The sequence below is a fragment of the Musa acuminata genome, chromosome BXJ1-10, assembly GCF_036884655.1.
Source record: "Musa acuminata AAA Group cultivar baxijiao chromosome BXJ1-10, Cavendish_Baxijiao_AAA, whole genome shotgun sequence".
NCBI classification, from domain to species: domain Eukaryota; kingdom Viridiplantae; phylum Streptophyta; class Magnoliopsida; order Zingiberales; family Musaceae; genus Musa; species Musa acuminata.
The window spans coordinates 34,486,513-34,499,890 of NC_088336.1; the positions used below are offsets into that span (position 1 = coordinate 34,486,513).

The 13,378-nt window shown below is 37.4% G+C and overlaps 1 protein-coding gene across 1 annotated transcript; it reads right to left on the reverse strand.

Annotated features, from left to right (window-relative positions):
• Nucleotides 1–584: 584 nt before the first annotated feature.
• LOC135594668 (ubiquitin carboxyl-terminal hydrolase 17-like) lies at nucleotides 585–9,271 on the reverse strand. Its single transcript, XM_065085091.1, has 11 exons — nucleotides 8,657–9,271; nucleotides 6,228–7,293; nucleotides 6,004–6,092; nucleotides 5,154–5,239; nucleotides 4,900–5,062; nucleotides 3,756–3,876; nucleotides 3,499–3,656; nucleotides 2,412–2,496; nucleotides 1,990–2,199; nucleotides 1,461–1,522; nucleotides 585–1,379 (listed from the first exon to the last, which is right to left on the reverse strand). The coding sequence occupies exons 1-11, from the start codon at nucleotides 8,977–8,979 to the stop codon at nucleotides 680–682; spliced, it is 3,063 nt and encodes a 1,020-aa protein (XP_064941163.1). The 5' UTR covers nucleotides 8,980–9,271; the 3' UTR covers nucleotides 585–679.
• Between the last annotated feature and the right edge of the window lie 4,107 nt (nucleotides 9,272–13,378).

Sequence of the window (13,378 nt, forward strand, 5' to 3'; positions counted from 1 at the left end):
ATTTTTGATCTCTCTTACATAAAGGGTGTTCGCCCTTACGAATGAGATCCATCAACTTGGTCGTTTGATACCTTTGGAATCCTATCATTGAGTCAGGGAGTTTTGCTTTTGTGCTGCAATGTGATTGCTCGTTTTTGTCTCCTAACTTACTACCCTGCTTCGTCTTCTTCTCTCCAGCTGCTATCACTGTTGCCGGAGGCTGCTGCTGCTCCTGCAAAGCTCACAAGTCCACCATGGTAGAGGCACTGACGGCGTTGGTTGCTGTGAAGCGCATCATTGGAAGCACCTGTTTTGGGTTGTTTCTAACTCACACTGTGGAGGATGGTTCACAAGAAACCCACCCGCCCTTTTAGACAAGAACTAATTAACTAATAGAAGCTAAAAAAACGAACTAATAAACTGCTTTCAGACAAGAACTAATTAACTAATAATAGAAGCTAAAAAAATGAACTAATAAACTGCTTTCAGACAAGAACTAACTAACGTAGAGCACACTAGATAGAGCTTAACAGACCCATTACCAGGACCCATGCTGATTTCAGACAAGAGCTGCACGTGAACAACTTAACGAGGAGACTCACCAGTAAATGAAATACCTCTTCTTTTCTTTCATTTTTCTATTCCCTTTGCCTTGTGCAAAATATAATCTATTATTCATTTTCTCGACAACCCAAACAAATCAATAAAATGTTCGGGCAGTTCTTTCCCTACTCGGTCTTCTCAATAATATGCCAGACTTAACCTCATTTGGGTTAATCCAGCCAGTCTCTATGGCCCTACACTGTTCTGTTAGATTTCGACAATGTTCGTTTTTGTCGGCATACAAAAAGGATCTGCTCTCATCGCTGTGATGTTTGACACACCCAGGCCTCTCAGCCTCCACCTGGTTGATTTCCCTGCCTGAAGAATTAGCAATGCATTCAGAATCGTCGCCTCTGTGGTGATCTGGCATTGACCCGCTTAAGACTGCTTTTGAGGAATGTCTAGAGCTCAGAGGAGAACGAGTGAATCCATCAGACTCCTCAAGGACTCTTAGGGGGCTATTCAAGTTGACACTGTCTGACTCTCCAGACATGCGTTCCCAGTACTCTTCAGTACTTGTTGAGTCCCTTGTGCTCTCGGTGCTACAAGAGGAACCTTCATCGAAGAGAGAAGAACTGTCGCTGGAAGAGTCGTTCCGCAGAGGACGGAGCCTTTCATTGAAAAGATCTGATGAACGGAAATTGGAATGGTCACTCATCGTCCGCTGTGGGTATAAACAAGTCCTTTGCTGTGCTACTGATGGACCACCAGGCTTTCCTTTGCTTCTAGTCTTCCTTGCTTGTTCAAGCTCATGGGCCAAAGCTTTCCTTACGGAGGTTGGAGCACGTGGCGAACACCTAATTTGAAATGCCAATTCACTGAGAACTTAAAAACACCCAATTGAAACAAGATTGTGACTCCAGAACATTCAACTTTACCTGGCATAAAGAAGCATGTATGCACCTTTTGATAAGACCTCCTCAAGCTCCACGGGATTTACCTGTGCAAAGAGATGGAATATTAAGGCAATTCATTGTTGGATATTCCGTGTACCCATGATGACATACAACTAATTTTTGTTTTTCTAAGATTTTATGGATGGCATTGAATTAAGCAGCGCATGACCATTAGGATGATCGGTACCAGGTATGCAATTTAAACCTCGTCGTGATACTAGAGTGACATGTACAAAACATAGGTTCAAAGAGAAATAAGAGAATGATTTGCTATTGCATAAATCACAATTTAATTGTGTAAAAGGTGCATCCATCTTCATCAAATTAAGTGAAGTTACCTATCAAAACATAGAACTAAGCAGATTCTATCTCTGTTCCAAATCAAGATGAGAATAATGCTTAGAGTTATTCAGACAACTCTAATATAAGTATACACATTCACTATCATATACAGGAATAAGTTTGTCAAAAAGGCCTTTCAATCAGTATAAGAATTTAACAAGCATTATACCTTGCTATCATTGATCTTGTACCACTTGCCTTGTGTGTCCTTCACATAACAAACATAGTGACCAGAAAAGGAAGCATTCTTGACATCTATGTGAACAATTGCAGCATACAGCCGGTAAACAGGGGACTTGTCATCTCCGCTCATGTAAGGAGCTAAATCGAGGTACTCATGGAACCGGACAGGTTTGTTCAGCTTGCCAAACATACCAGACTGCAAAAAGAATAGAAGACTATCTTTATTCTCTCTACCCGAAAGGTGGTAAAGATATCCTACCAGTCCCCTCAAATAACTGAATTAACTGGAGACAAAGAAACTTATTCCAAATATACTTATGAGGTAAAATGACAAGCAAATATCACTTCTAGCTGAACTATAAGCTATAAGTCAAACAGAAGAAAAACGTTTTGCTTACAAGTAATTACCTGAAATCGTTTCAACACAATGGTCAGGACATTCGGTGCCTCCAATATTGTCAACCTCTTTTTTGCTCGCTCATAAGACTTACATCTGACAAGAAAAAATGCACAGTATAAGATCCGTAAAAATAAGAAAGCATCACCTGTGAGTACCATTATAATCATAGAGAAACAGGTAGCAAAATATGTACTATCTGCATATTCATCATGATGTATAAATGTGTCAGTTGTCTGTCAGTTAGAGCTGAGTTATATCGGAACAAATTTTACTAACTTGATCTGGTAGTCACCTTGGTGACTATCATCATGGTGGGAAGAACAATACTAATCACAAGCTACTTCTGATACTATGAGGTTATAGCCCTATATGATTGCATAAACAAGCAGGGAAAGCTGTATTAATGGAAAAGGAACTAGCCTAGTTAGTCAATTTCTTAGGAACTTCAAGTTTGATTCATGCCAGACCAACTGATAATTAAGCAACCAAATCATGGACAGCCCTTGGTGATCTGTTCTACCTTGAAAACTCAATTGGACAAAAAGAAAATCATTATGATGCACTACCCACTATCCTTCTTGTGATTCTGATTTCTTAGTCATCAAAAGATGAGATACAAATTTCTTTATAAAGCCTAAACGACCAGTAGTATTGCCAGAATATAATTTCCACATATGCATTAAAGAATAATCAAATATAAATCGTATGTTCATCTCCATCATGAGAATTTAGGATTGAAATGTCATTTAGGCATATTACGTTGGTCAACAACATTAACTGTCGATGTGGCAATGTTGGTGACCCCAGAAAATCCTTATTTTAGACTTTTTTTTTCTAATTTTAGACTTTGCAGCTTTCCCTCACTTGGCTGCTCATTCTCTACTATCTCTTTGCAATTTACGATAAAAGCTGGGTAGCAATAATATAGACATATTTAAAAGGTGTCTTATGAACTGAATGTGCTCAGAAGGAAATTGTCGGAAAAAAAAAGATCAAAGCTGTTTTTTCTGACCACAGGGTTTGATACCAAAATTACTCCATAACGTATTCTAGCATGTTCAACTTTCAACAATTAAAAAACATGGAAAAACCAACCTGCCACATTCATACTTGTTCTCCCCGTCCAAAATTTCTGGAGATGTAAAACGGAGAAGTGCTTCATCAAGGGTAGAGATATTGCCATCTATCTCTACAGTAAGATCCATCATTCTTTCACGTCGCTCAGACTTGCTCTTGCATCTACTGCACCTTATCTGCATTCATTAATCATCAGCCATTTAGCAAATTATCATGATTACATCCAAAATAAACAGTTTTAATAGTATATAAAATAAAGTTTAAAATTAACTTGCCTTGGATCGCAAGTAGCCACCAAAAGTTTGTTGTATGAGTGTTGTTTCTTCTGCTAATGGGCCATCTGGTTTTTTTCCAGCTTCCATTAAGCAAACAGATTGCATAGCATCAATAGCATACCTGCCAAAATGTATGAATAAAATCAATACTTTTAACTATAGTAACCCTTTGAAAAGGAAGCTATATTTAGCATGGTTTGTCTGATCGGTCCATACCGGTATATCGACCAGTTGTCGGTACAGTATATACCGAGCTGTACCGAGTGTATTGACACATGATATGGTGAGACATACCGATGTACCACCCATATCGGTCCCTTGTTGGACTAATACATACTGCTCATACCGAGTTGTATGCCTTGGTACTGCGAACCTTGATATTTAGTCACCATAAGGATTCTCCTCATCAACTAATTCCTAATAAATTTTTTATAGGTGTGCATATTACGATCGTATGAAAGAATAGCTTTCTAATTGAATCTCATATGCAATAGTCAGCCAAGATAGTTTAGTGTTGACCACTAGGTGTTAGAGAACAAACTGAACAAGCCAAACTTAACAGAAAATACTAATCCCAAAAGAAAAATAAGAGGTGGGAGTAAAATAACCTAAAAATATGTATCCCCAAGAGTGCAAGTAGCATTTGCTTTGTGCTCACGTTTGCAGTGCAGTGGCACAGTCAGATACATGTCTTATGCAAACAGCCAATTGGCATAACCAAAATATGCAAAAACAAGATCCTTGCTTAACCTAATATGAACTTCAGCTAACCCCAGACAGCATCAAGTCTCTTATTCATCATTTTTTATCATGAACCTAAAATTAAGAGAGAAAAATTATAAATCACAAACTAATTCTGGCAAACCCTAGTTTGCATGCACCCAAAGAAGCACAAGCCACCTGGAACCAAGCATATTTACTTTTGATCATCCCAACCCATGCCTTCACGTCCTAATTATAGAAGCTAACAGTATCCTTATCCATGCACGAATATAAAAGTAGTTATTAGCAAAAAAAAAATCTCAAAAAATATATATACAAATAAGGTTTATGTCAACATTTCTCTTATTTAATATCATGTCCATATAAAACTAATGACAAGGATTTGAGAGTTTTTAAGGCAACATCCGATGTTCAATCTCACCTTAAAAATTCATGGGCATCTTCTTCTTGCCCATGGCCAAAATTACTTCCAATATTGTGTAAATGAGAGAGTATACCAATGGGGGACAAAGGAGAGTTCCCTTCCTTTGCCTTCATGGCAAGCCTTTCAAGTTCACATGTAAAGCACCACTCTTTCTTTGGACCTAGTAGCAATGGTAAAAATTTAAAAGATCTGTGTTTTTTAATACAGCAATAAGAGAAAAAACAACAAAACAACATAGATGACATACTTACATATTTTTGAGTGAAGACCTTCGAGAAAATATGCAGTCAATGGTCGAGTAAATGCCAAGCACTGGAGAACAGCATTAGCATAACAGCTGCAATCAACAAACAAACATGTTTGAGGAACATTAGTTGATTGACTGTACATAGATGGTTTAGGTCCTCATATGCCACGAAAAGTGCACCCGTGCATCCATTATATCATGACAATAGGAACTAAGTCAATATGATATATATTAGGAATGCAATATATGCATAGTTCATCATATAAGTAATCAATTTCTTTAATTGTATCAGTTCAGAAATCTGTGAGAACATATAGATTTGTAATGAAAGTGCTTCCAATCTCCATATCAAGATATTATATACAGCTAAGATGGATTATAGGAGTTGCAAACGACTTCAGGACAATAGTTGATCATAAGTTATAATTCAGAAGTCTTAACAGTGAAGAAAAGAAGGGCAGAATGATTTTGTAAGAAGCAAAACAACTAACATACACGGGAAAATTTTTCAACTACAGATACTATTACAACTTCAGATAGCTTGCTGCCAGTATCTTTGACAAAGAATTAACATGCCAGCTAGAAACAGGAAAGGTTCGTGGGTGCATGTCCATGTACCTTGCCCCTGGTACATACCTACACATGTAAATGCCATTACCAGGCATGAGTACAGCATGAATGATTAGTTCACGTCCAACCAAGTACAGCCACATGGCTGACAAGCAAACTCAGCAATCATTCTGTTTGACTAGACTAGATATGGGGCAAAGTACAAGCAGCAGTAGTATTAAAGAACTGGAGTATATAAGAAACAGCCAAAAACACAATTTATATGGGGAAGCACTTGTTTATACCTATTTCCACAGTTAATAAGACCACAGGGATGCAATTCAATCTTGTCAGAGTTGTAGAGTTTAATGAAACGATCATATGGAAAAAGCATCTGCAAGGCCAACAATAACAATATAGTAAGCTGGAGAAGTCCATGAAAATCAACTTAACTACAACAGACTTAAATGCCAGTATGCAAATTCTTGTCATCTATACCACTCTGTTGATATTGAAGAAGTTCACTTACCAATTCTGAAGAGTAATGCCTTGAAATCTTAGAAGATGTAAACTCCTTAACAACTCTTTTCACAGATGTTGACATCCCATTTGCTATAGAACCATAAGTATCAGGTGATCCGACAGGTCCTCTAGGAGCATTACTAACCTTTGAGGATTCATAACATACAACAGGGTGAGCACCACCTTTAGAAGATAATTGATCAGAAGCATATGCTAATGGTCGCAAAGTTCTGGAATTAAAAGACTGTATATCAGTGCTCGTCCCATTAGCAACAGATCCTGATATTTCTGTGTTTGAAGTTAGCATCTCCTTGTGCTCCAATTGAGACTTAGCTTCTAATGATTCAAATGCATGAGAAGAAATTTTTTCGGATCTTGAAAATGTATCTGGATGAATCCAATTACCAACTCCCCGAGGAGAAGTGATCTGACTACCAGCAACTTCAGGGTGCTTAGTACTTGTATGATCAAAAGATGAAGTTGCTTTTAAGCCAGATGGGTCATTCGACATGAATTTATCTGCCTCTGCTTTGCATGTGGATGCCTTCTCCTTTATATTACTGAAGCAAGAAGTGTTATTTGCCAAAGGACTTGATCTGCCAGGCTCAGAAGTTAAAGATTTGGAAGGATCTACATAACTAGCATCGGCCACTGTTCCAAGGCCGCTAGTAGAACTATCAAAAGATGAAGATTCTCCCGGCCTACTATCATGGAGCGGAAGTAGATTGCCAACGGTCAAAGTATCATCAGGAGTTCCAACACTAGGACCAGAAGTCGTTTCCATTCCAGATACATCCATAGAACCACTTTCTTCATGTTTGTTTTTTTTATTAATATCATTATAAGAATATGCGAGTTCAGATGCAGCAGGCCTATCGGAAACCATCTCAACTGCTTTGGTATTTAGCTCGTCTCTATGCTCAAAACTATTCTCAAAAAAACCAGAGTGTTCAGCTTGCACTCCCTTCAAACCAGAAAATTTTAGTTCACCACTATGGTCATCACTAACTTGTGGAGGATGGCATTCATCCTTGTGGCCTTGTCTCCAATGAATAATCTGGCATTTGCCAGAGCTACAATAAACAAGGAAAGAAAAGTTCAACTTTAAGCATGAACATCGGTCTGTAATTTATGCAAAAAGATAAAAGACGCCACGATATTACAGGGTAGCCAGTTGCAGTACAGTACGGTACCTGTGTTGAAATTTTCATATTCATTCATGTATAACATCAAACAAGCAGATTAAGCACCCATTAGTAAATATTTTTTTTATTTAAACGGGTGAAACTTGTAACATCGTGAGTCAATCGATTGGTTTCTCTACTACTAATCCGTAGACGAGAAGTCCACAAACTTTTGATGGCTGAACATTTTGTTATGATAATAATTTATTATCCTTGAGTTTTTAATTTGGCAGTGGACTATAGTTCCTGATGCTTCAATGAAATAAATTTATCTCTTGCTGATGTTATGCTTTCATACTATATCATACTTCACAAAACAATGAGTCAAATCTTAATCAATTTTTCATGACCTAAAGTTCACATTACTAAGGATAATATAATCAAATTTTCATGACCAAAAATTTTAGCTGCATAGGTAACAAATTTTGAGAACCCTCACTCAATCCTGCATCACTAATCTAGCTGTGTCAGTAATGAAGTAAAAAGCTCAAGAAACTAAGATGCATGTATTCTTTTATCTTGCATCACTAGAATATACACCAGTCCAGAATAGAAACTCATAAGTCCAAGCAATATTTTTGTTCCAACAATTAACATAAGTCACAATGCAGAAAGAAAGAATTAATATAGGATGCAGCAGAAAAAGTAAAAAGTTCAAGAAGCTACTATACAAATACCATTATTATTATTATTTTTCATCACTAGAATATACACCAGTCCGAAATGGGGGCACTTATAAATTCATGCAATATTTTTATTTCAACAACTAACCTAATGTATAAAAATGGAGAACCAAACACCGACACCTTCTCAAATCACTTTCTTCTCCTAGAGAACAAGTACATGACATTTCCAGGTGGAAAAAGGGAGGTTTTGATCTTTTCCAGACTTTTATATCTCCGCTGGGTAGTGCAGGACTTTTCTTCAACCTCAAGCTAACAGCTTCAGAAATTGTCCTCCAATCATAGGGTCAATAAAGATTCCAAAATCTCCAAATAAATAGAAGAAGCATCAATTTCAATCGTCACTAACCTAGGTATATACAACAAACTGAATTAGGAAACAAAAATCCTTTCAGGTCAATAATATGGCGTCCAAGTTTTACAGGCCACATTGTCTTAAAATCAACAGTGAAACCCTAAATCGATATAACTCGTTTCAAGCCACTAGCCAAAATACCCGCAGAAAAGATAAAATTGAAGGGAATCAACATAATTACAAGCAAGAACGAAGAGAATTCGAGTCTACCAACCAGTATCTGACAGCCTTGCACCGGGCACACCTTGCGGTGGCAGGGCTCAAGCACACGGGGCACTCCGGCCGTGGCAACGGGTCTTTCGCAACGGCAGCAGCAGCAGAAGCAGCGACATGTGACGAGGCAAAAAAGACCGTTATCGCCTCCATCTCCGCCCGCGCGGCCTCCTCCGCCGCGAGCCGCGCCAGCCGCCGGACCTCCGCCTGCCTCACGGAGGCCAGGCGCCATCTCCTCCTTACCACGAAGGCGATCAAGGGCACAATAAGGAGGAACACCAGAGACGCCGCCCCCGAGAGCCCTAGGTCGCGGTGTAGGGGCATCTGTCCGCCGACGCTCCCCGGCTAGCAGCTTCCGATGTCCGTCCTAATCGGCCGCGCCGGACGCCACTCATAGATCCGCCGGCGGCTGCCGCCCCGCAACCGACGACCACGATATCCCTAAAATCAGCTTGCCGTTGGAGCACGATTACACGCTTCGCCGATGCCGCCAATGGAAACAAGAGAGAGAAGGAAATTGGAAAAGGAAGACAAAAGAGAGGAGGATTCGTTTATATTATTAGATCAAGGACGAACGTAGCAGAGCAGAGGATATGGTGTTCTCGAGAACTTGTAATAGAAATCCTTGTCCGAAGAGGACTGGGAATATTAATCATATATTGGTTAAAATAAATAAATAATATTAAATAATTCACAAATAAATAAATAAATAAAATCAATATTGGTTATATTTTTATTTTTACAATGGAGTCATAGTCACCACATTTTGTTACTAATTAATTGGTTGCGTGAGTTATAAGAATCCAGTGAAACAACATGTAAAAGCATAATTTTGCTTTCATTGACCATAAGGCTTATGCCTTTCTACACGACAAACGTGTTGGAGAATACGAAAACGTAAGATAACTTCCTCGGATCATGCATCGCGCATTCATGAATCGGTTGCATGCATGGTTTAATTCTACATCCGATCGAGTATATGAATCACATAGCAACCTCCGAAGAGAACGGAATAGGCAATCGAGTACAAAGGGGATATAGAATTTTTTTATGAATATTATTTTAAGAATATTTTAATCATTAACAGTATTAGAATTATTTTAAGATATATATATATATATATATATTATAAAAGAAGAAAAACAATTCTTTATTTGTTTTGGAGGATCACTTGAAGGGAATATGCCCGTATTTATTCTTCGCCGGCTACGACTGCTGCCGTGGACCATCGATCACGGCCGTCTGATGACCGACATCGATGACCTTTGACCGATAACGACGGCGTCGACAACGTGGACACATTTCGACGGAAGTCTCACGTCCGGGACGTTCGTTGTTCTTGAGGAGATCTCCAAACGGGGGAAGACCCTGAAGAGCGCTGGACACGGTAGGATTAGAACTGGACGGGGTCCCGTATTTTTCGTCTGTCGAGATCCTAACGAATCTCGGCCGTTGGATCTGATGGCCAATCTTTCTGGTTCCGCCAAGCCCATGCGTGGATCCACGTCGGCACCTGACTTTTAAGTGGCACGTGGCGTCCCCGGGAACTTACGAGGCCAGCGCGTGACGTCGCAACGACCAAGCGCTGTGTGGCATCGGATCGCCTGTCTGGCTTCGGATAGGCAACGTAATTGGGAAGCACTGCCCAGATGGCCCCACGTTTGTGGGAGAGTTTCGCGAAGTTGCATTCCACAGGATTTGTTATTACTATAAAAAATTATTTTGTTGGTAATTATATAGTTTTCGTGTTAACTCCACACTAAGCTAAACATAAAAATAATACGGCATAACCAAATGCAATCTTGATATTGAATTTGGTAGATGGATGCAACTAGAGGTCAACCCAAAGGGCCCCAATTCAAGGGGACATTGGAGATATCTCCGAGCTTCAGTGCCATCACAAGTCTCATCGGAGAATCTTACGAGGAAGAAAACAACACAAGCTGTGTGGAGACTTCATTTAAAGTTCTTGGACTCTTTCAGGTGTTTGTCCGGTAAAATTCAAAGCCGGCCTTTCATGTCATTTGTTGCCATTTGAGAGCCAACTTTTTTGCAGCTGAATTTACCTTAGAACTTGATGATGATGATGATGATGATGTCCAAAAGTTATAGGTTTTTATGTATTATCTTGGGGTTAAGGTTTGGCGAATGCTCGTAGATCAAAAGAAATTGCATTTCTACTCGGAGGACGAAAGCAACCAAATCACTTTCACGAATAGAAAGTAACATGTTGACTTTTTATGGTCGCCTTCTCCTCATGTTTCAAATGTCAAAAAGGTTAAATGTGATGGTTGGATTAGGCGATCCAATTTATAAATAGGATAAGATATATTAATTAGAACCTTGCTATTATATATATATATATATATATATATATATATATATATATATATATATATATATGACCTCCTAAAGTTATATATATAGATAGAGATTATAAATCTATTCTCTTCTCTCTCTCTCGTTAGTCTCTACTTCATCACTGTTCGTAGTTATGTGAAAAATAAAGAGGATAAAGTGAGTCTAGTTGTGTGAAATATTCCATTGGTCTTGATTTATTGTCCATTTGATTTCAATTTTGATATTAAATTTTTTTCATATAATAGTAGCATCATGATAGTTTTTCATACATCAAAACCATATTTTAAAATCAAATATACATTAAATTATAATAATATTATATCTATTCTATATTAAATTTATTTATATTATCGACCTAGAAAGTGTCATTCAATCTATTTGCTTATTTTGTTTACAATATGTTACAAGTTATAAAGTTTTCCTCACCCACATGATTGGAACCACATATGATACTCGATTTTGGTTGATGAGCTATTGTCGACAACTTGTTATCGATAGTGTTATGAAAGGTGACGATTTTCCTCAATCATTGGCCCTATTACAAGCAATGGTTGTACAAGCAATAGCGACTACATAAGTAATAACTGCATAAGCTATGCGGTGGCATAAAAGGGCGATGATATTGAGAGTTTTTGTTATAGGTGGTTACCACGAGTAATCATCTATATCAATAATTAACTTATTGTCTATGATAATACAACATAGAGCGATGGCGTGGCAATCGACCATATTGTGGGCAAAGGATTACTGTCAGCAACATTGTAAGGAGTTACGATGGTAGAACTTCAGTTGGTTCTACTGGTGGTCGAGAGTAATAGTGGCATCGTGACATTGGGCGTTGTGATTAGAAGTCACACCGCAAAGTATTGATAATAACTCGATTAAGAGATGTAGGTCTCATACAAGTGGTGTTATCTAAATGGTGCCTACTTCTTCGTTAATCGAGGTTTTATGAAAAATAAAAAGAAATGAGAAGATAAAACCAGGTGAGTCTAACTTGGTTACTTTATACTAATTACAATGTACTACCGGATGACAAAGATATTCAATTGAGCACGACATCTAACGATACACTAGTCTGATATTGATGTATCATTATTTAATTTTAATTTTATAAAATTAATTTTGTTTTCTTATAACAATAACAAAATAACAGTTTTATGCTTAGAGTGGTATGAGCCACGGTTTCCCTTTGTTCCTTTACCACTTTGAAGGATTCAAACTTGGTGAGTGGTTTGGTATGACTTATTGAACCATAATTAATCGATCCTCTTCAATTTTCTTAGAGGTGTTTTCATGATGTTCTTTGCACGTGTTTGAATCAGCAAATTAGGTCAAAACCACGGCGTTGGTCTTGGTCATGATGTAATTTGCACGAGTCTGAATAAGTGAATTAAGTCAACATCATGGCGTTGGTCTTGTTCTTTGTGTTTATGTTCACAAAGCTCTCTAATTTCAAATAACCATATTTAAATAGCACATTCTAAATACTCTTTTTTTTTTTTTTTTTGAAGTTTTTGATCATATAGAGACTCTTCAGCTAGATTTCAATGACTAAAACATTAGAGTAACAATTAAATGATGAGCCAAAATAAACAGAAAAGCTTTAGAGCTATTATGATTGATAAGTATTTTCAGAGTGCTAATAGGAATTAAATTGCTTCTTGATAACATTACTTGGAGATTAGAAATTGATCCTTAGTCTTATTTTGCTGCTTTTCTATTGCTGATCACAATATATTAATTCATTTAAAAACTTTACACTTCTTGTGGTCGATGAATATGTTAGTTTGAAAAAATGATTTTTTTTTCTGACAAAAGATAAACTAGCCAAAAATATTACCTCAAAAATGAGTAATTATTATCCACAGCATCAAAGGCAACCAAATCAGAAAATTTGCCAATCAATTGGCAAAATTTAAAATGCCATATATCGTATTCAAAAAAGTTGTACATTAATTCAAGCCTCTATATGCAAATTATAAAACGTTGGAAGTGATATTTCAATTCCAAGAAATTCTAGTTTTCTTTGTTTCAAGAATACATATAAAATTATCCAATTTCTATTTCCTTTCATTTGGACAATCTATTACAATTGCATATGCAGGTTTGTTTTAGGAATAAAACCGATTGAATTTTTTTTTTTTTTTTTTGTTACGAATCTACTTGACTCACTTAAATCAGATTCAGCTATTTTTCAATTGGGCTTAAGATGGGCTCCAATAGAAAAGAAAGTACCCAAATCGATTTCAAGTTCAAATATCTAAGAAATACTTGCAAGAAAATGAATATATAACATTATATATTCTTACCAATAATTTTCCAAGGAGATGAAGGTGAATACCTAATTCAGAGGCAAATA